Source organism: Phaenicophaeus curvirostris, chromosome 6, assembly GCF_032191515.1.
Source record: "Phaenicophaeus curvirostris isolate KB17595 chromosome 6, BPBGC_Pcur_1.0, whole genome shotgun sequence".
In the NCBI taxonomy this organism is placed as follows: Eukaryota; Metazoa; Chordata; class Aves; order Cuculiformes; family Cuculidae; genus Phaenicophaeus; species Phaenicophaeus curvirostris.
Genome location: NC_091397.1, coordinates 33,892,332 through 33,915,283, shown reverse-complemented (window position 1 = coordinate 33,915,283; position 22,952 = coordinate 33,892,332). Strand labels below are relative to the sequence as shown.

Sequence of the window (22,952 nt, the reverse complement as noted above, 5' to 3'; positions counted from 1 at the left end):
GGCCAAAAAACTGAGTGGGAGGGAGGTATGAGAAAATCAAGTGGTGTTCTGGTATTTTCAAAATAAACCTGCAAATTTTCATTTCAAACAGCATTTCATTTTCCTTCTTACCTAACTTGAAAAGAAAATAAATGGTCTCAGGTCAAATCTAGCCTTCCAGAGCTTAAAACAGGTTTTCTTGTTCATGTTTTATTGTTGTGGGACTTTTTTCACCCCCCACCTTCACTTCACTAGAACCACTCAGACATATTTGTTTCAGTTTGACTGGAAGTTATTCCTTTTTTTCCAGGTGGTTTTTTTTTGCCCGCCCCCCTCCTCAACCACTGAAACATTTAACAAAACCCACCCATGATTTGATGCACTCTAATAGTATGACATGCATGCGAACACGTAGATGTTTACTTTCATGTACACAGATGTGCTGGGAAGGAGAAGGCACGCTGGCAGGAGGAAGAACCTCACATCTGCCTTGCATGGATCTGTCAACAGGCAAAACACACTTTGCATTAAAACTTCAAAATGAAAGCTCACACCCCTTTACAGGCTACATAAATCCAGTGCTGCTCTCTCCCAGCAGTGTCTTCTGTTCTTTAAAAAAAAAAAAAAAACCAAACAAAAACCAACTAAAAGATGCAAGCGTATTTCTTAGCTCAATGGCTAACACATATGGCCCCATCTTTTCACACAGGTCATCAGAAAGTTTTCATGTTCAAAACCACAATCTCATAAATGGATTTCTCCTGCTTCCTCCCTGTGAGCAACCCTCAATAACACTATTAAGCACAGAGAACACAAGACCCATACCTACATATTCTCCCTGTGAGACAAACTACGAAGGAATGTCATAGTCCTTAATAAATAACCATCTTGCTTCAGCAGGAACAGACATTTATTGTGGTACAACTTCTTTATACAGAGAAGTACATCTTTTTTTCTTTCTCCATTGCCTTTAACAGTGACTTCTGCCGCCCATATTCATGCCAAATGTTCTGTAACTATTTCTGAAGAAAAAAAATACGCTGTTACTTAATACTGTTAGGTCAGTGGAATTCAGCCACAAAAAAAAAAAAAAAGTATTACAGTCCTGCTTGCTTTAGTTGGAAGCCAAGAAGTTACACATCAGAAACCAGAATGGGCAGGAATCATACTAGATCTCATGCTGCACCTACTAATAAAGTGATCCTGAAAGTGAAGGGGCGCAGGAGAAGGTCAAATCAATATGCATTTAAAAGGGTTGGTGTGTACTGTAATGAGCTGAACAACTGTCAAGAGTCCACACAAAACCCCAAGCAGTGGATTCCCGTGCTGTGTTACCACTAACTACTGGAAAAAAATTCACTTGCCCCACCTACATACACAACACTGATAAATTCATAGTGTCAGCCCCTGATGTCCTCATGCATTTCACAAGCTCTCTAGAGCCAACAGGTATGAACAGCAGCAGTCCTCAGGAAGGTAGGACTTCTGATGAGTCACATTAAAGGCAGGTTTCTTCTCACCCTCAACACCAGGATCTGCTAAACTGTGCATCCCAGAGCTGCGGGCCTGTCGGCTAATCCCTCATCATTATTCCCACTCTCCTGCCATACCCCTTTAGCTCCATGAAGCAGCAGCTCTCACTCAGCCGTCATCCCCAACACAGGCACTGGCTGAAGCTCTGCTTAGGACCCAGAGCAGCAAATTCTGCACTAACTTTGCCAACTGCACTTAAGGCAAGACAGTGTTGCTCAAGTTAGCCTTGAGGCAAGAGCAAGGCAGGTGACTATTCCCATCACAGCAATAACTGCTGCTTGAGTATACATCGGAGGCTACACACCTCCTGCAACTGCTACAGAGCAAATCCAGGAAACAAAAATGAGAACATGCCTTCCACTAAAAAGCAAATAAAAGCTCCGCTGCATTTCCTAATAACTTTCCCTTTCTACTAAAACTAGCAAAATCCTAGCTGGATTGAGTGCAAATCCTCTGCCAGCTGAGCCCTGATCGACAGAGTTGTGTTTTTCCCTAGTAGGTGTGCAAGGAGAGCGATACAGCAGAATGGGGTTTTGATAAGCTATAAACACAAACAGAAGATGCCTAATGCAATGCACACGTTTCCATAATAACAATTGTTCTAGATAGCACGTCCTTTTCACAGAATAAAACCTCATCCTCATTCCGAGTACTCCAAATTAAAAATGTTTGTCAGTCAGGTCACCCCCACAATGTAGACTGGCCAGAGGATGCTTTTGGAGGTAAAGGCAATCCTGGTTTCCCTCAATTCAAGTTTTCAGAGTCAAAGCATTTCTCTGCCAGTACAATCACATTTGCATTACAGGAGCTCTTTTGCAACACAAATCTGTATCTAACACGGATTTGGAAACATGCTCTCATACGCGTAAACATCAGTGCACATAATGTAACATGCAGACGACTAGTTTTCAATGTATGTTTGGTTTTTCTGGGATACTCTACTCACATACACACGGTGACTGTACACCAGATGCATATGTGCTACCGGAACTTGGACTAATCCTGGCGTTTGTGGCAATATCAACAGTTTCTATACAAAACCATTCCATGAAGGTACCGTCATCCTCCTTAAAATGGAATAAACCTTCCACTAAACTTGTTTCTGAAGAGCTATTGGGCAAAGGCAGATTGTGCTCAAGGAAGATAAGGACAGCTTCTGAAGGAACTGGTTTGGCTAGTCAGCTATCTTGCTGCTAAAGCGAGCATATCCCAGCGATTTCAGCGATACATGGATACCCAAATGCAAAAGTCAGCCCTGAGGACCATAATGGCATTGTGCGACACTCCCTGAAAGTCTCACTCTATAAATTAACAAATAAATTACAATGGAAATCTCTAATTGTAAAGTCTCCAGGGCATTGATCTTGATTTCTTATTTTTCTGCAAATCGCTTCATATGCTCTTGATGCAAGAAATAACACTTTTTTATTTATTACTGTCACTCTGGGTGTAGTTTGCTCACACCATGCATACACACTTTGCTGAGAGGTCAACCTTTTTTGCAGTATTTTGCACACAGCCACTGTACTTTGCAGATTGCCCAAATTAAGGTGATGACTACTGGCACTTTACCTTCCCTTCCCTGATTATCAGAAATTGCCCTTATCAACCAGAGGTTTTGGGTTTTGCTCTTAATCATTCACACACTGGGACACAGGAGTAAGAGCAACTCTAAAGTCAAGACTACTTACGTAATTACACTATTTCACCAAATTGGATTGTATCGTATCTAAATTTTCATCTCCCTAACTGCATTCACTGCCAAGACTGCACAGATTTATTTTAGTTTCCAAATATGAAAAAGTTTGGTCATTTACCGAGGAGAAAAACAAAACAAAACGAACAAACAAACAAAAAGGATGCACAGGCACGACTTCAGATAATAAACAAATACCTACATGCACATTTGCTCCTGCCCCCACACTTGCACCGGCGATAATACAAATCCAAGAATGACAAAACAGCGTACCAGCAATGCCAGTACTGTAACAGGAACATGAGATGTCCTTCACCTCTGCCCCAGAGCCTCGCACCAGACAGGCAGAGGACACTGCCGACTCCTCAGTCAAGCTGCAGATGTGCGGGCAGCTGCCTGCTCCTGGCAGACCCCACACTTGCCTGCTCCCACGACAGCCCCCACCAGCATACACATTTCACAGGGATCTCCTGTGAGATCTCTGCTCCCACAGAGCAGCAGCCAGGTTACACCAGAGAGCAGCTGAAAAGGTACTGGATGCCTGCATGTAACCAGTTCAAGCCCCACACAATCCACAGAGATCAGTCTACTTGCCACAAAGACACCTGTCACAAATAATTATGGAATAATATACAATGGAGAAACTACAAAACAATGTAAAAGGCAGCAATACATAATAGCAGTACACACAGAGCCCCCAGGTAAACACTGCACAGGGTATTAGATGGAGCTTTTTCACATCATATGAAAATGAATACTTCAAGATCCTTAAGAAACTTAGTTTTCCTTTGTTTTTCAGAAAGCCACATAAGACAAGGTACAAAAGACATCGTAGCCAACTTCTGCAGCTACCAAGCTGCCCAGCTCCCAACATGCACACTCCCAACGTGAGCAGTATGCTCCCATCCCACAATGGCTGCAGCTACAGATCAAAACTAGAGATATAAAGCCAATATGTAGCAACAAAAAGCAGGTAACAGTAGTACTCTCACCGAGCACTGACACACAGAACTAGATGGAGGTCAAATGCAACCCGCGTATGTGGCACACTGGCTGTCAAAGCTGTTTATCTCAGGTACCACTGAGCAGGCTATCCAGAGTACATTGAATGGAAATCTGGATTAATTGCACTGTGGTGAATCCGAGTCAACATCAGAGCAGGTAGACAGAGTTAGAGGTGAGTATCGATCCCTGTGGAGGGAACTTCAGTTTCCAGAAATGCCATTTGGTTCTGGAATGTGCATAATTAGGGACTTCTTTTTGTATCTTAATGACTACAGTGGTAGAACCAAACCAGCTTTCTCTAACTCATATTCAAAGAGTTCATTCTAAAATTTTGGGAAAAGATACAATTCTATTTAAATTTCCATTTAAACGGTGTGTTGATCAGATTTTACAGGTTGATTCTGACATTCTTCTAACAAAACCAACATTTGCCCAGGTACTACTTTTTTGAGGCAGCCACAGAATTTGATCTTAAAACTAAAGAATGTTGCCTGTCTTTATTACAAAACATTTACTTGAAGAACTACTCTGAATTCTGATGCTGGGTCCTATGACTTGACCAAGAAGGCAGGTCATCAACATACATCAATCCTCTATCACCTGTTGGGCCTGTTGCTTCAAACCAGTATCTCACAATTCTCAAATGCTGCTTTATTTTGTACCTCTGACTTATTTTCTTACTTATCTTAAAGTGTGGGGAGAAACTAATAAAGACTAATTGATTCATGCTTCCTAAAGAATTTCTTCTGCCTTCACCTCTGACACTAAGCCTCCAGCTCTCCTCAAAGGAACAGTTACTTTCTAACAGAACACACTAAGGATAAACTTTATTTGAAATATCACTTAGCTGTTGAGAATTTTGTAATCCTCAAATAACTGGCATCCTCAAAATTTTATTAGACACAGAACTAAACACTATAAACAAGATACTTCTCACACTTTATGCATCCTACAGGGCACGTACGCCTGAAGCTGCATCTCAAAAGACTTTTAACACAAACACAACAGAAAAGTCACCTTCCTTCTCATACTTTTCAGAGGCGGGAGGGAATAAAAGAAAAAAAGAAAAAGAAAACCAGGAAGGAAAAACTGCCCATGTTACATCAACAACAGGTATGAACTTGATTTCTGGAACAAGAGAATATCTCTTCTTTTTGAAGGTTGTGCAACTAGTTCTTTGAGACGGGGTGTTTCTCCCTCTCAGGATGGTTTTACTGTCCGCTGTCAGGAAAGACTAACTCAGTTGCTTTAAGGCATGCGTCAGCCCTTCTAAAAACTATTAATTCTCTTATCTTGCTTTTTCTTTAAAAAGAAAGAAAGGAAAAATCCCACTCCACTCAAATCGGCTTTTTTTTTTCCCGTCTGGCAGATTTCCAAGATAAAGAGGACTCTGCCTGGAACAGCAGCCAGGGCCTGCTTTCCAAACTCACTCACAGAATAAGGACACCACACAGGGAGAAAAAAACCCAAAAAACAAAAAAACCACCGACGGATCTGACCGGCCAGAAACGTTTTCTCGCCCCGTAAACCCCAAACACCCCAACTCCGAGCCGAGCTCCGCGCTGTTCCCACGCACCGCCGGTCCCGGCCAGAGGTGACAGCGCCGGCGGAGCCGGGACGGCGGGGTCGAGCAGGGATAAAGCCCTCGCCTTTATCGGAACTGGGGAACCAGAGCCCACACGAAGTTTCCCCACTTTCCAGGCGCCCGCCCGCCCCCTTCCTAGGGGGGGTGTGTGTGTGTATTCCTTTTCTTTCCCATTCTTTCCTCTTCTTTGCCATTCCTTCCTCTTCTTTCCCACTCCTTCCCTTTCTTTCCCATTCGTTAAAGGGAAAGGCAACCGGGGATCGGGGAGAGCACGAAGCGGGGCAAGGACGGGGGTGGGTGGAGGGGGAAACGACCAAAATCCCCTAAACGAAACACAGTCACACACACACAAAAACAACAACAACAAAAAGACCAAACAAAATCCCCCAAAACAACAACAAAAAACCCATAAAAGCCCCAAAACAAAAAAAAACCCAAAGAAATACAGAAACCCACAAAAAACCAAAACACAAGCATAAAAGGATAGAGGCACAACCTATCAGATGTGCCAAGGCTTATTCCCTTTTATTTCCTCCACCCCCAGAAAAGAAAATAAGCCTAGAATCAGGAAGTCAATTCTGCTACAGGTTTGGGGGGTTCCCCCCCTTTTTTTTTTCGCTCTCTCTCCGCTTCGGTTGTTTTTCCCGTAAGGAAAGAAGCCGTGGCTCTCCCCGCGCCCCCCGTACCTTTCTTTTCCTCCACGGCGGAGGCGGCGGCGAGGAGCAGCACCAGGACAGCGGCGGCGCGGGGGCTGCGGCCGCCCATGCTGCGGGGCAGGGGGCTGGCGGGGGCTGGCGTGCGTGGAAACCGGACGGGGACCCGGGTGGCACGGAGCGTTCCCGCAGGAGCCTCCGCTCGGTCTCCTCTCAGCTCCTCCGCGCCGCTGTGCCCCGCATCGCTGGGGGGGCGCCCGTCGAGGGCGACGCGTGCACGTGCCCCGCTGCGGGCGGGATGCCGCCTTCCTCCCTCTCCTCCTCCTCCTCCTCTTTCTTCTCCTCCTCTTCTTCCTCCTCCTCACTCAGCTCCTCCGGGTGCGCGGGGGTTTGCGAAGCGGAACGGGACGGGACGCGCCGGGCTGCGCTCTCTGGCCGGCCGCGGAGCGCAGGGGCTCCCTCTGGGGACGCCGAGGAGGAGGAGGAGGATGGGGCGTGGAGCAAGGAGGAGGAACCGGCGGCGCCTTCCCCGCCCAGGTGGGGAAAAGGCGGATCCTCCACCTGTCCCGGGATACAGGATGAGGAGGAGGAGGGAGGAGGGAAGAGGGAGAAGGGAGAAGGGAACAGAGAGGTGGTGGTTTAGCTGATCCTCTTTACTCTGAAGGATCGGGGGGGGGATGCCCCGTAGGATGAGAGGCGGAGAAGGGAGGAGGGAGAAGAGAGAAGAGAGAAGGGAGGAAGAAGAAGGGAGTAGGAAGAAAGGGGAAGGGAGGAGGAAGAAGGGCGGAGGAAGGAGGGAGGAGGAAGGAGGGAGGGGGTGGTTTCGCTGCTCCTCTTTGCTCTGGAGGATCGGAGCGGGGGATGCCCCGTAGGATGAGAGGAGGAGGGAGGAAGGAGAGTATCCGCGGGTCACTCGCTTCTCCCCACTCGCTTCTCACTCTGCCCCCCACCCCCGCACTCGAAATCAGCGGAGGTGTCCCTGCAGCAGTCCTGTTCTCCTTCTGATCATTTAACTCCTAGTGCTTGCGAGGGCAGGTGTCCGTGTGAAATAAAACTGCGCTGTTCTATGGGTGTTTCAGCTCACGGATAGCAGAGCCCGTGTCTCTGCAGGCTGTTTCTGTTCCACTGCACCGGCAGGGTGAAAGTGTGGTCCTTGCTTGGCGTTATAAGTTTCTTAATAAGGACACACCAGTATAAGTCTTCTTGAGGTGCACAGACATTCAGCAAAAGATACATGCATGGTGCTCCTTTCCCCCTCTACATCTTCCCCCTCACCCAGAGGCAAAACCAACCTATTCAGTGTTCATTAAGTATGCTTATGGTTACAATCTCTTTTTGTTGTTGTTGTTGTTTTTAAGGCTGCTTCTCTGGAAAGTGGGAGGAATAACCTTCTTGTCACTCAGGCACATTAATAAAAGTGTCACTAAGTCATAGATGTTTCACCTGTCTGGGCTGGGATCTCTCCAAGTAAATTGTGATTCAACATTGAAACTCATTAAATTCTGGTGGTCATTCCTAAATAAAGTTCTTGTGAAGACTTGGGTCAGTCAATAGGATATAAAGCTGTAGAACTGTTATGATTAACTGGGAACTCCAGAACGTAAGTCTGTAATGACAGGAGGTTTGGGAGATTACATGCCGAATGCCTGAGTCTATCCAAGAGTGCTGGAACACAATAGATTGCAAAATAGCCACTGAGTGTATCTTGACTTTCCTCTTTGATGCCTGTTCCTCTGAGAGATGCGTTACTTTTCTCCTACGAGTCAACTTCCTCTGTACGATCTTTTTTTTCTGATAGTTTAACTGGTTACTGTCCTACCAGGCAAATTTACTTATCCTAGCACAAAGCTTGATGCCAGACCACATGCCTTTAACTATGGATCATCCCGCCATGTCCGTAATCATTTATTAAGATGAATTGAGTTACAAATCAGCTCTTATATCCTGTAGCTGACATTCTGTTTTGATTATATTTTGTAAATAATGTGAAAGATGTACTTTGAAGTAAGCTCAGACTTCAGGACATCTGAGGAACTCTACTCGTATGATTCATTTTGTTGCCATAACTGAGGGCAGAATCTGGGCTTACAATACAATATTAACACAGTTTGCTTCAAAGATGCTCACATAGTGCACCCTTGTAGACATTATGTGCATATTCTTAATTTTCATTTATTTAGACAAACAGGAGGATTTTTAAAAATGAGAGGTGCAGGAAAAAATTATCAACCTCTAGGTAAGGAAGATTTGCAAACCTTCCGCAGCTCGCACTAATGATTGCAGCTTGCATTATGAGAAAGGAAGTACAATTAAGACAATAGAGAAATGAACCTCATATCAGTTCTGTAGATAAATATTAAATAAAACCATGTGCCTCTAGATCATGCGTGTTGAGCATCAGGTTACCGCTATGGAAGGCAATGGAGTTTTTAAAATCTAGAAAAAGGATTCAGTGGGACAATTGATAACCAAAATAAAAACAGGGAATAAAAAGAAAACATCTTTTGCATATGAACTCAGTGGAGAAACTTGTCAAAGTCCTGTCACAACATGCTAAAGAATAAACACGTGCTTTGCTGATTTTTTTCCATGCAATTGTTTTTTACCTCTTATACTGAACAGGAACATATCATACTTGTTTCACTTCCCATCGTGTACTACTCTTACGTGAATACACATATAACCAAGTACTTGATTCTAACTAAGCTCACCTTTCATTCCTGACACAACGAACAAGGGAAGACTGGGCAAATTCACCTTTAAATTTATTTTCCTGCACTGCAAATATCCACTACAGGAGACTCTCATCTGCAGCTGGCAATGCAGTACCACTGAAGAGGCTGTGTAACAAGCTGCTGTGAATTCCCTCTTCCCACCTTTGCAAGCACAAATGTGCTACTTTTGTGGCATCTGTGCTCTACTTCCCAAGGTCACAAGATGCATAAAGAGACTAAAAGTCAGGTTTGAAATGCTTTTGGTCATAGGAAGGGATTTCAGGCCTTTTTTTACACAACTGAACAATTTCTTAAACATTTTGAATTCAAATATGACATTTTGCCTAAACAGCTGGTCACATACCCATTGACTGCTTTGATACAATTCCTATGAAGCTAATTAACTACACGAATTTTGGCATGGGCACACAATATTCCTTCATATTGCAATATTGCAAAACTTATTAACAGATGCATGTGTGCATGGATCAAAGGTCATGGGACAAAGGCTAACTTTTTGACCACCAATTTTTAAATTAATGCTACATACAGAGAATACCACGCTAAGAGCAACACCTTGCTTCAGCTTCCTTTAGTGTGTATGTGTGTATGTGTATATCTCTCTCCTGTATTCTTTATATTAAGTATAAACATATGAAATAAACTTCACGTAAGCTGGTAGTTCCTTCATGTGAAGATACTGCTGGATTGCAGAACTGAACTGTGATTGCTCACCAGCGCTTGCCTGCACCACTGAGCTGATTATTTTACCACACTTGGAGAGAAGTAACTATAAGAGGATGAATAACGGATTGCCTTATCATTGGAAAATGCAGGATTAATTCTCCTATCCCACAATCCCTCAAAACAGAATATAGTCTCAAAATCCTTTCAAGAGTAAAGAAATCCTTGATGCTGGGTCTTTTCCTTGAATAATAATAATAATAATAATAATAATAATAATAATAATAATAATAAAGTGCTGGTTTTCATTATCCACCAAGAAGTGGGTCAGCATTTGCCCCTCCAAAAAAATTCATCAGCAAGTGTTCCTCCGTAGCAACACTGCTTTTATCTACATGTTGCAAAAGTGATTTCAAAAGGCAGGCTTTTTACTGGAAGAGAAGAAATGAAGTAGAGCTGAATTAGTGAGGTTTTACCAGATGACTTGCTCACACTTCATTTGCATGGCATTTGAGATTGTGGACATTGTAGTCTGCATTGTAGTTTGTACTCTATGACTCCTTGTTGAGGTTTTAAAGCAAGGACTGAAGTAATAATTCATGGAGCTTTATGGCACTTTGCATGTTGAAAACATTGCACAAACATTAACTAATTTATCTTCGCAAATCTCCGGTAAAGCAGGTTAGTAGCTATAATTTCCATTTTATAGATGTAAAATAATTTGCCTTGGGCAGTGTTAGTGGTAGAGCTAGGGTTAGCACTCAAAAGCTGTGTATTCCAGACATTATGTTTAAACCTCCTCTGATCATACGGCTTCTAGAGAGTGTCCCTGATGAAAATACATGTATTTTTACACACTCAGATTCTCCCTCTTAACACTGTTTGATTTTTTGTATAACAGCACTCGGAAAGGACAATATCAAAACACATATGGGTGCTGGAACTAAACCTTAATTATAGTGAATTGCAGAGTCAATACTTCAACACATGACAATGGTATTATCTCAGAAGTGTTCCTGAATGTTCTTTATTTTCTTTATGTCCAGGCTTTATCTGTCATCTCAGTCACCAAGTTTGATGGCACATTTTCCAGGGAAGCTTCATTTAACTCAGAAACAAACTTTTAAGGTGTTTTAAAATTTGATACGGATTTGCAGCATCGGCTTATTCACTAATGGCAGTAGGCAACAAAAATGTAAACATAAAAAGCATGTGGCTGCAGTGGGTTTTAGTACCTAAAGATCTGATTGCCACCCATTGCACAGGAGAAATTGCTTTGAAAAAATGCCAATTTTTGTCCAGTATAAAGCAGGAAATAAAAAAGAGAATTGATTTGTGCATGTTGATTAATAACTAAAATAATCATAAGAAACAAAATAAGGGTATAGCAAATTCTTTCAGCATTCAAGATAAACATTACCATTCATAACATCAACTGAACAATGTTATCAGAGTATCACAGGAATAACTACTATGTTGACAAAAGCATACCATTTCAATTCCCATATACTTATTATTTCCCCTCTTGCAAAATCTCTACTTAACTGCTGGGGAATATGGCATCTCCACTGCCATTTACTAAAGGGTAAAACACATTTCCTGCTTAAAAGCATCCATCACTTTGGTGTTTGTAACATCATGTAGGGACTACTGTGTTTTTTCAGCTACTTTAACAAAACCTAAAGCTAGGCATTTCTCGCTATGTTTTTACCTAAGTACATTTTACAGTTAGCATGGATAAGGACTATGATGGAATGAGGTATGTCATCCCTAAAATCTTCATTACTAGACAGTGCAGTAGCTTCCCACATAGAAGAAAGCCCTTATTTCTTTACTTTGCTAGGGTGCCTTACACTGATATTACATATACCCTTTCAATCAACCAGAAATCATGCATCTCTGGATGACTGCAGCAAATACAATTTGAACATGCTGTCAATAAATTGGATATCAGCAGAAGTAGAGCTAATGTCACCAGATCACACCATGTAGTTTTTCATGATGGGTGACCAGTAATGGCAGATGTCTGGTTATGAACATTAACACTGCTAATTGTGCTACTCTCACCTTTTGTTCTGCACAAGTGAAGATGGAGCTTTATGCCTTTGCTCACCTAGTTCCTGAGCAACTGCATATGCTGTCATAGCCTATGCATGACCATAGTGACAAAGAAAGAGGGCCAACACTACACGAGCACATGCCCCAGACTTTGCCTTAGGAAGACTGAAAGTGCCATGAAGCAGAGCTCAGGTGTGATGGTTGGCTCATTGCGCTTATCCTTCCCTATCCCTTCCCTTCCGGGTAAAGTCTGTTGATCTACCTCTACCCAGATCCCACCCAAAGTTCAATACCATGTACGAATATAGCAAGCAGCTGCCCAAAATACTGACTTTTCAGGTGCTTGTAGTGCTTTGAAATCTATGGCAAAGAGAGAGTGAAGAAAGCTGATAGCCCTCAGTCAATGCACAAAGAATGTGAGTTGCATCAAGGGTGCGGCTAGTGGGGATTTCTTCAGATTCAGCCATCTCCTGGCATTTGCATCCAAAGCGGACACAGATAAGAATGATAAGAAATTGCAACATTGTGATTTACCTAAACAACTTCATCTACCAGTCCTTATTTAGGCTAGCAAATATAAAAGAACCAGCCTTCCCTTATATCCACACCTTATTTTGCGTTACGGAGGTATCACTGCCTTACCTGACTTTCTCTTAATCAGTTCCTATATGTCACTCAAATTAAAATAAAGACACACAGAGGCTGACTATACCAGTCAATTCAACGCTTTCAGGACCATTCTTCAACATGTAAATGAACTGACATTGTGCAGCTTGTGTCCATCAAAATGTTAAACTCTGTTTCCAGAGGGGTGTGGTTGCATCCAAACTACCTACCAGGAGAAATTTTTGGCATCTGCTAACTCTCAAATCATACCTGGGAGAATACTAGACAACCCAGCTTGGGACTGTTTGTATAAATGAATAGCGCAGACTATCTAGCACCATGTGCAGGGAACACTCCCTGCATAATTGAGCAATACGGGCATGCTCATATCTATTTCCCAATATTTCAGAGTCAGCAGTTCTGTTTCTTACTCACCTCAGCATGCACATACTCAATAACTAGTGTAATTTAGAATGCAAATTTTCCTTTCTAGCAAAAAAAAAAAAACAAAAAGAAAAAAAAGCAACGATGATAAGCGGTTCTTTTCTCCCAGCTCTGTAAGACAATAAGTACCCTAATGATTTTAGTTACTTCATTGCATATTTCTTCTCTGTGACTCCAGAAAAGTCATTACCTTACATTTTCCACATGAAAACGGCCCAGTAGGGAAGCTGTCACTGAAAAGAATGGGAGAAGTATTATTGTGATGTACCTGTGAAGATAGGTCTCCAAAGCATTTTAACCACTGAGTTGATGGTCATTTTTATTTAAACCAAACTAAGTCATAACACTTAAAAAAAATACCATCACATTTTATTCAACACTGAATATCTAAATTATAGACGTATGTGGCAAAGGCTAGGCAATTCAATGATTAGTCTAAGCTCTATTGCAGACATATTGCAACTGTGTTGAAACAAATCCTACAGGACATGGCCAGGCAGCCAGTTGCCTTTTTCTCTTTATCATATCTTTAACTTCCCAAATTGTTCTCAAGTAGATGTTTTCTACAGTGTGTTGGAGACTGTCACGAAATGTGACTGAGTAGAAGTGTAGGTTCTGGAGACCAGAGAGGTCAGAGAGTGCCTGCCTTTCCAGCAATGGCATCTTTAGTTTCAGATAAGGAGGAACCAATATAAATGCCCCTGAGGATGGCCTTGCCCTTACACCAGTTTTGTCAGTGTAGTGGTATGCAAAAATTAAAGCTGAGATTTGGACAAGTAACGTAACGCTGAAGGATTGGATTTGTAAGGGAAAACATCTGATAAAGGAGAGCCAAACAGCTGATAGAGAGGTCCTAACATACTCACTGCATGCGTTTGAATGATTTAGTTCAGACTGCCTGTTATGCGATCCTGTGGACTCAATATCCATTTCTAGTTAAGAGTGTACTGCGTGTGCCCCTGGAGCGCATCCTTCAGTTTAGCTTCATCTGGAAGAAATACAGCCTGTGCACCCCAAGACCATGTCACAAAGGGAAACACCTTCAAAAGCACACTCCCAATTCATACTAAAATGCTTCCACAAATGGGGTTTTCTTTACACTCTTCCTTATTTCCCTTTCTCCTGTTTTCTCTCTGCCAGAACCCTTGACTGCAATCTGCTATTTCTAGAAAACCAACAACAAAATATTTTACTTCCTACAGAAGTTTTAATCTTTAGAAGGTCAGATGGGACCTGGATCCCAGCTTCAGTCTTTGAGGTTTCCAGACTAGGCTGACTCCAAACTCAGAATATAAATAAACCTGGTCTTTCACAAGTTACCTAGAAAACCACTTGATATGAAAATGGCAGTAGGGTGAGAATACCAAGCACTCCCTATTACCCAGTGATACTGCAGGATGAGACAGATGATGCAAACCCCTGGATAACACAAAACATGTGTAAGATCTGTAATGAAAGGAACAGGCTGAAAATATTCACCTTGGAAAATAATAGGCAGCCTTGCAGAGTTGGTCTTCCAATACATATCAGCAGGTAAGCAGGAGCTAGGGCTGGCCACTGCGTTCTCGGGTATCCAGTACTACTATAGGATCAAGGGAAAGTTAATCCACAAACCAGATAATCAAGGGCTGACATGTTTTAGGTGCTGTCAAAACATACCTACATAAAAGGGTTGAGAGGGGTCACCTGAATGCCCTGAGCTTTCTCTTCCTTCCTATTTTATAATGTGGTCCTCAGCACACCTCAGGATATTTGTTTGATCTCAGCTCCCTGGTATTTACTTCTTGAGCTCCCAGCAGCTTTGATGGCAGTACTCCCTTTCTGTTCAGACAGATGAGCAATTCTATGAGCATTTAAATAAACCTTCCAGAGGCAATTTAGATACAGCTGTCTCGGCAGCTTCCTCTCCTCCAAACTCAGGTTCAGACCTTTAAATCCCCATGTGACTTGCTACCCAGAGGATTCGAATTTCTAATCAATTCCATGTGCACACTTCAACCTCCATCAGACCCCCCAGTTACCAGTGTGTGATATCCTGCACCTCTGGTAAGAACACAATATCCTGGGATATATGTGAATAAAGTGGCCTGTTTCCTGTTACTTTTTTTTTTCTGAAATGGGTGAGATTAGGTAGGCTACTTCACATTCTCCATCACCCCATCTTCATAGGTAGCTTCCCAACTACAAGCTCCTCATCATTTGATTTTATGCACTACTTCTTTTCCCAGCCAATTTTGCAGAACTAGAGACCCAAATTAATTTAAAAATGAGACCCAGTTCAAGAGCATTAACTTCTCCATGCCTACTTCCTTCCTGACCTCACTGCTTATTTGACTGTAAAAGAACTGATGCTGCAGTTTTCAAAGAGGCAAGCAAGGACCATGATTTCTATTCCCAGTCTGGGGGAGTGGGAAAGCGACTTCAACATAAATATGTGCAATTTGATACTTCAAATATATTTTAAACCAGCTCCTTTTTCTTTAAAACTAATTCCCTCTGAAGACAGAAATTTATCATCGATGACTCAAGCTTCCTCAAGATTTTCTCAATTTAAAGTTCAATAATCTTCTTCCTTTGTGTATTCATGCTATGTTGCTTAGCCCTTGCTCATCCAGTGAGAGCTTGCTCGTGCAAACCGATACTTTGGCTTTTCTGGTTTATTGGGTGAGCGAGCGCTTTTTTGTTACTCACCTTACCTAATCTATTAATTTGAGGTGAGGGTCTCGTGGGAATTACAGATGAGCCTGCAAATGGATGAGTGGTTCAAAATCTTGCCTGTTTTCTCCATGGTCACAGCAGAAGGAAACCAAATGCCTGGGCCTCTCAGCAATGGAAGTACTGGAGACTGGTTTTTTTTACAAGTTATTTTGGTTTCTGCCTTTGTTGCCTGTCATCTGCAATACTGTTTGGGCCCTTCAAAGCTAGCTGAGTTAGAGGCACCCGGTATGGAGTTGTGTGCATGTTAATTGGCCATGTGGGCTGATGGCAACAGAAGAGAGAGCTGCTGAGGCTGCAACCTCTTGTCTCTACCTACCACCAGATTTCACAAGGCTTGTGAGGTCCTCAATCTTCTGTGGAATCTGGCTAAAATTAGTTAACAGGAACAGGGGCTGTTAGACAGAGTGACTGCATGAATCACGCTTCCAGGCTGAAAAATCAGGATCTGTCAAGAAGCTGCAATTGCCTGACTTGAAACAGTTGAAATGTACCCTTAATGTCCTTGCTAGCACCTTAGGAATAATGACAAGTTTGGAGAGTGCAACTCCATGATCTTATTTGAGTTGGAGAACACTACAGTATGTCTGAGCAGTCTCGCAAGGCTTTATTTTTAAGTTTAAAGATACTATCTCAGGACATCAGTGTGGTACAAGGTTGCCAAAGTTGTTATGGCTAATGGGAGAGGCATATGCTCTCCACGATCTTGATGTTTGTCATGCACAGATTTGTTCCTGACCTTTGTATTTATCTCTGCATCTCACCCCTGAAGCTAGCTAGAAGTGCAACACAAGCCAGACCTACTTGAACAAGCCCACACAGAAGTAAGAGGGCTTCCCTTGCGGACTCAGTCGCCAGCTTACATGGAATTCCCTTGGGAAAGGAAACCAAGGAGGCTGCATTTTATTTGCAATTTCTCAAGAACCAGAAGATTGATCATACATAGACAGCAGGCTTATCTGTGTAGAGAGAAGAAAAAAAGGGAAAATAAGAATTAAAATGAAAAAAATCTCAAAACCACAAGTGGGAGTCTTTCTGGGAGACCTGTGCAGCTTATGAGTGCAAAAAGGAAATAAATCTTTCCCAAAGGAGGTAAATTTTTCTGTGTGGCCTAAAAAAATAGATGATGAAGTCAGAACCAAAGCTTTGTAAGCTCTAAGTCTGTCTGAGCCTAACCTTCCCTCTGTAAAATGGGGATAACAAGTACCACACGTGGCTAAATAATTTTTGAGAATAACAGCTGGATAGCTATACAGTGCTTTACAGCCAGGGCAGGCCTCAGTAATGTTAAGTATTCCTAAAATCTTGACCTTTCACTATGATTTTGGTTTGGTATATCTGAGAGGGTGTTTACTCTTTGGGGGAACAGCTGCATTCTTACTCCTTAAGCAAAACTTCATCCCTGAAATAGAAGGATGGCAAAGTTGATGAGATACAACATTGGCATTGCTTCTCTGTTCACTCTTAATTACTGTTGTGGTGACAAGAGCTTTATAAATCAAGTCAGTCCAGTAAAGATTTCTTACCACAGGCTGGTTAACCACTACATTAATATGAACATTTGACACTTAATTTTCTAGAAGGAATTAAAACCAGGGTAAAAGCATAGAAGAAGCCATTTTTTTTTTAATATGTGGAGTGGGTGGGAGGAACAGAGGCTATGAGCAGCAAGCTCCACAGCTGCAGCTAGCATAGATGCTTCAGCCCCCGCCTCTAACTTGTGATGTGAAGCCCATTTATGCTTACTTAGAGCACAGTGTGAAAGAGGGCAATGAACTCAAATGGGGTTTGCTGCATAACAGTTGTGTGTGTGCCTATAGGCAGGTCCAAGGCAGACAAATAATCCAACGCTGTTGGAAATCAGAGTGGAATGATGTATTTGCTTTCTTTCTATTTTAAAACAAAAATCCAGCCTGAGCATTTTTAATAGCAGCATTTCTCTAGGAAAGTCATTTGTTTACTTCAGTGCCTGTAAAATATGTCAGAATGACAGTCTGGGAAATAGAAAGCTTCATCTTATTCACAGAACAAGTATAACAAGTCCTGCAAGCTTTCTTCAAATATTTCACCAATATGCCTCTACTCAAATCTGGTAGATTAGACTTCCTATTCAACATAACACAGAACTTTTCTTTAAGTTTAAGAATTAAATACTGCAATGTCTTCATAAATCTGGGTCTAACACAGATAGATACCTTCCACCCATATAGCAGCATTGCTACAGGCACAAGTTTTGTTGGGGATAGAGCCAGGACATTGGGAAACTTGTGCTACCAACACTTACCCAAGAAGAGCAGAGGTCACCAGCCATCTCCTACAGGCCGTATAGTCCACACTTGACAACAGCATTATTTTACCAAAGCTGCACTTTTCCCCTTTGTGCCCTGCTTTGCTGTGGAGCTCACCACCACAGGATACTGTGATGCATGTGAGCAATTCATGGAGGAGTTCAAGTTCATTGAGGGCTGTTAAGTACAGGGACACAAGTGCAATCATTGCCTCAGGGGAAATCTCACACCTCGGCATACATTGGTATTGAGTGGGACAGAGAACGAGAGGTGCCATGGGAGTGTCAATTTTAGTTTGACACAGTACGGCTGCTGTCATGTTGCACTGAATTAATAAAATCAAAGTCCTTAGGTACTGTTCCCCAGCTTTTCAGGCATTTACATACACAGAGCATCTCTTCTTCCTCTGGGGAGGAAATAGCCCGCATCCATCATCATTGGAGCTAGTTTTGAACAGTAGAGAAGGATTTGCCCCAGTGTCAGCTCGGGAGCTGCTTTCTCCCTGATCTCATGGAGTGGAACAAATGTTCTGTCCAGCTATAGAAAATACTTGTGGAGTGACGAGCATCTAGGACCAGCCAGATCTCTGAGATATCCATTAGAGGTGGGCGATAATTTGGGTTGAGTTCCCTTGATTCAGCTCCAATACTAGGCTGCCACACACTTGCTTCTGGCCACTAGCTGTGTAAATCACTCTCATGTGACTTAAACCTACCCAGGATGTATATGTGTGGGACTGAATCAATGCAGAGCTACAAGGCTACAAGAGTGGAAGCGACAATAATTGTCACTAATGTTATGGGGAAAGGCTCTAAAGTTTGACTCCATGTCAAGTAATGCTTAATTTCACTAGGAGCTTCCCTCACCTCCAAGGCATTACTCATGGAGGAGGGACCTACTCACCATGAGTAAAGGCTTTGGAATCTGGCCTTTAATGTGGAGCACTATCTTAGCAATACTGAATATGTAAATCTCTGCCTGTACAATGTATGCATGATATTAGGAAAACATTGTATAACAAAAAGCACAATAAGGGAAGCGGTGCGGAACACTTTGGTATACATTTCAGCTTGCCCAAGTTAACACAGCCCTGTTGGTCTTATTTTCCAATGAACTGAAGGAAAAAGACAAATTATTTAAGGAATATGATCCGCTAAGAGCTTACTGAGCTTGTCCATATGTACAGAAGCATTGCAATTCTGAACAGCACTAAGAAAATAGACCAGCCTCCATCGGCACACAACTGGCTTCCACAGGTACTAGCAGAGTCTCACAGAAGACAAGGATATTCAGGACTGTTAACACTTGTTGTCTGACCTTCCATCATCCCAAGCAGCAAATTCCTCAAAATAAATTACTGCAGAGAAAGAAAGGCAACTGCATTTTGTCTGTGAAGTCTTCTGGATGCATATTTTTTCCCATAGAAATACAGAGTTTTTCTGCTCCATGCTGTTGCTTATGCCTACTTGTCCAACCTTCCTGCTGGTACCCCTACAAAAGAGGAGATCAGACTCATGAGACTGTAGCCTCATGAATCATGTTTTTAACTGATTTTAGAGGGAAGACAGAGGGAAGGAGAAGTAATTGGGTAAGTTTCAAGCTTGTTTGTCCTTGTCACATAAAAAAAAAAAGAGAGATTGGGGAAAAAAAACACCCTCTTTCTTAGTTATTTTTGCTGTAACGGAACTGTTTTCCATGACTACACAGACTAAATGTAGGTAAATGTTGAAATTAACTTTTATAATGCGTCACAAAAATACACTTATGTTCTTTGGCTTCTTTGATTTCATATGTTGCTCACAGTTCGTAACTACACTGAGAATGTGATTAAGAGAGCTGAGAAAATAATTTAAAAAATCATTTTATTTTAGTGAGCAAATTCTGCAGGCTACACCATATTATCTCACTAACTCCACCTGAAATGAAACAACATCCAGACTGAATATCTGCTCAGTTCCTGTCCTACACAGAGATGTTAACAACAGGGCACGAGCTCATTTTTATGATGTGAATCAAGTCTGGTACAAATTATTACTTCTAAAGTTTAAGCAGTGGGTTGGTCCAATGGATGGCATAAAATAAAGACTATCCCTTTCCTAAAGGATTTGCAGTCTAAAAAAAGACCAAAGGAAAGTATTTGTCTGTTACAAAGTGATTTATTTAGTTGAGTTTATATTCTACTTTGGAGGTGGGCACATTTTCACGTAGATTTTAGCTTTCTGTGAAAAGCAGAGAACAGGCTGTACTGATAAAGCATATTGTTTATTTTTTTCCCCCAGAAACTGTATTGTTAAAAAAACCCAAAATCGAAAATGTTCTTTCCAATCTGTTCAGATATTTTGAAGTTGAAACACTTGAACTTATTGGTTAGGAATTATTTTTATTTCTAGACTTCCTTTAATATTGTTCCTAAAGAAAACTTCTTACAGACAAAATGTGTCACTCCCAGAAGCAATTCTTTTTCCATTTTTGTTCTGTTAAAATATTCTGGGGGAAAAACTGTTCTGAAGGAAAAAAATTCAAAACCTGACAGTTGCCAAACAATCAAGCCATCTGCTCTTCAGTAACCTCTGCCATACTAACCAAAATGAATCGTTTCAAGAAAGAGTAATCACTGTAAACAAACCTGCAGCAAAGCAGAGGGCTGGACTAATTGTCAGATCGGGCCCTTGGCATTCCAGGTTGTAATTGGGTCTGTGGTCACCGGAAATGAATGCAGCTGGACTTGGCAGGTCACTTTGTCAAACATTTGCTAAGGGATGCACACGAGTGCTCTTGTTAGCTGTTATTTGCTGTTCAGGCTTCAGTCAATGTATTATAAATTGTTGCTGAGGTCTCATTGTTGGTAGTTGCATGGGGCTTTCTGAACACAAAAGCACTAATGCATGCTACATAATCTACAATTTATAATGCTTTCTAAACTGAAGAGGCACAAAACCTAACATGGCTTAGTAGGAACTGCAGACTTCATGTCAGAAGCTTGGTGTCCTGGTCATATCTCTGCCAAGGAGTTGCTTTGTATCCTTCAGCAAAGGGCATAACCTTTGATCCTGTGCTTCACTTTCCTTTAGATAAAGATATATACCCTCACTTTATAAAGTATTTTAAAATATACATGAGAGATAGGTTGGATCACTACAGGGTAAGCACACAAACAAATATATACACACCCAGACAAGCCCTAGTGACACACAAAATGCAGACACTCCCATACACAGAAATGTACTGATGACCTTAGGGTAATGACTGAAGTCTGGGTGGTACTGCCAGTATTTGCAGAGCACACACTCAAATAGCTGTGCAGGTCTGTGCAGGCAGCCAGTGAGCACTTTTGCGTGACATTGGCTAGCATGGATGTTCCTGGGTATGCTGAGCCATTTGGGGTAGCTGGCAGCTGCTGGGTGTGCAGCAGTGCTAGCTTTTCTCTAGTGTCAGAAGGGAGGGTTATAGTCACAGCAGAGAAAAAGGGCAAACGTTTCTAGAGAGCTGAGATTTTTATGTACTTACTTATCATGGCTGCTGTAAAGCCCTTATGTAACTAGCAGGAGCCTTGCTAAATACAGCACAGCTGGTGGCCTGTTTCCAGAAGTATGTCTTGTTCAACACTTTCTACAGCAGTGGACAGCCTGACTTCTTCCACATAGTTTTAAACTGCTGTGTTTAGAAACACAGAAATGAAAAAACTTGGGAGGAAAAAAGGAAACAAAAGGAGAACCAGTTGTGGAGAAGACAGATTTCCCCAATTGTAAGTGCAATTCTAGAAGCAATCCAAAAATAATTTATTCCAAATGGGTCCACTCCTTTTAATTTTCTCACTTCCAGAATCCTCTCACAAGTTATTAATATTATTTATCAGAAACAAGTTTCCCAGGCACACCATATCCTGAGTACAGGGCCCTGAAGCTAGTTCTGCTGAGAGCTTTACCCAAGCAATAAACCCTTCACTGACAGACACCTCATAGCTTCAAGACTTGGAGCAGCGCATGTGGTGCACAATCAAATCTTGTTTCGTATATTGCTTGCTAGATCACCTACAGACTTGTGAAGTAATGCTGTTCTTCTTTAAAAGTAACAGCTCTAGTGATATTCCTGCTGCCTATGCACTGAGCCCTTCCTCCAAACTTCATGCAAAGTCCTTGCCCAATCTGACACAGATTTTTTCAAATCTTTGCCATCCTTGCTGAGCCAGTTAGCACAGACCGGACAGCACTAGTTGAATTATTGCACCTGCAGTGTTCTGTTTGGAGCTCTCAGCTAAATGTTACTAAATCCCCAAAGGAACAGGCATATGATAATTTGTGCCCCTTCCCCCCATTTTACCTGGTCTGTACTTTTACCCAGATATGAGTTCAGTCACGTGTGAACAGTGCTGTTCGTGAGCAGAGACGGTATTCTGTAACTTTGGACCTATCCTACCTCATAATGAGGGCTCAAGCCCAGAAGTTATTCAGAAACTTTTTATAGCAGTACCGTAAAATCAAAACAAGACCAAAAGCACACAAACAACACTCCATGTCTGAACTCAACTACTCCAGCATGCTTTTGGCTATTCCATAATCAGACAAATCAGTCTAATTTCTCATTGTATATATTCAAAGAGGAAGCTACTCTGCAAGCTACCAGGTTACATTTGTCTTTCAATAAAATTGCTGCTTTATCAGGTAATTCAATCCTAAGCAGACTTATAGGAGACTTAAAGTTTATTTCATATGCAGGCAAATAACTTTATCACCATCTGACTTGCTTTATTGCTTTGTCTTTCAACACGTTAGACACTATGGTATCTTCCTAAATTTCTCTTCCAGCAGCACCACCCTCCCTGTTACTACTAACCTTTCAGGTACTGCTTCTAGTTTGGTGACTGCTAGTTACCAAAAATAAAAGGTTCTTTTAACCTGGCTTCTGAGAAGAAACAGAGACTACATAGATTAGGCTAACTGTAATGTTTTGTGTCCACCTGTCAACCTCCACCCCAGCCCTTAGAAAATTAAG

The 22,952-nt window shown here is 42.0% G+C and overlaps 2 protein-coding genes across 3 annotated transcripts in view; one reads left to right on the top strand and one right to left on the bottom strand.

Annotated features, from left to right (window-relative positions):
• The window catches only part of EGFR (epidermal growth factor receptor), a 158,535-nt gene extending 151,941 nt beyond the window's left edge, over nucleotides 1-6,594 (bottom strand). For both annotated transcript variants that reach the window (XM_069859746.1, XM_069859747.1), the window contains exon 1: nucleotides 6,485-6,594. In XM_069859746.1, coding sequence (XP_069715847.1) covers nucleotides 6,485-6,563 — 79 coding nt within the window. In that variant the 5' untranslated portion in view covers nucleotides 6,564-6,594. The remainder of the gene's footprint in view (nucleotides 1-6,484) is intronic.
• SEC61G (SEC61 translocon subunit gamma) overlaps nucleotides 1-22,952 on the top strand; it is a 192,924-nt gene that overhangs the window by 25,389 nt on the left and 144,583 nt on the right. The window lies entirely within an intron of this gene.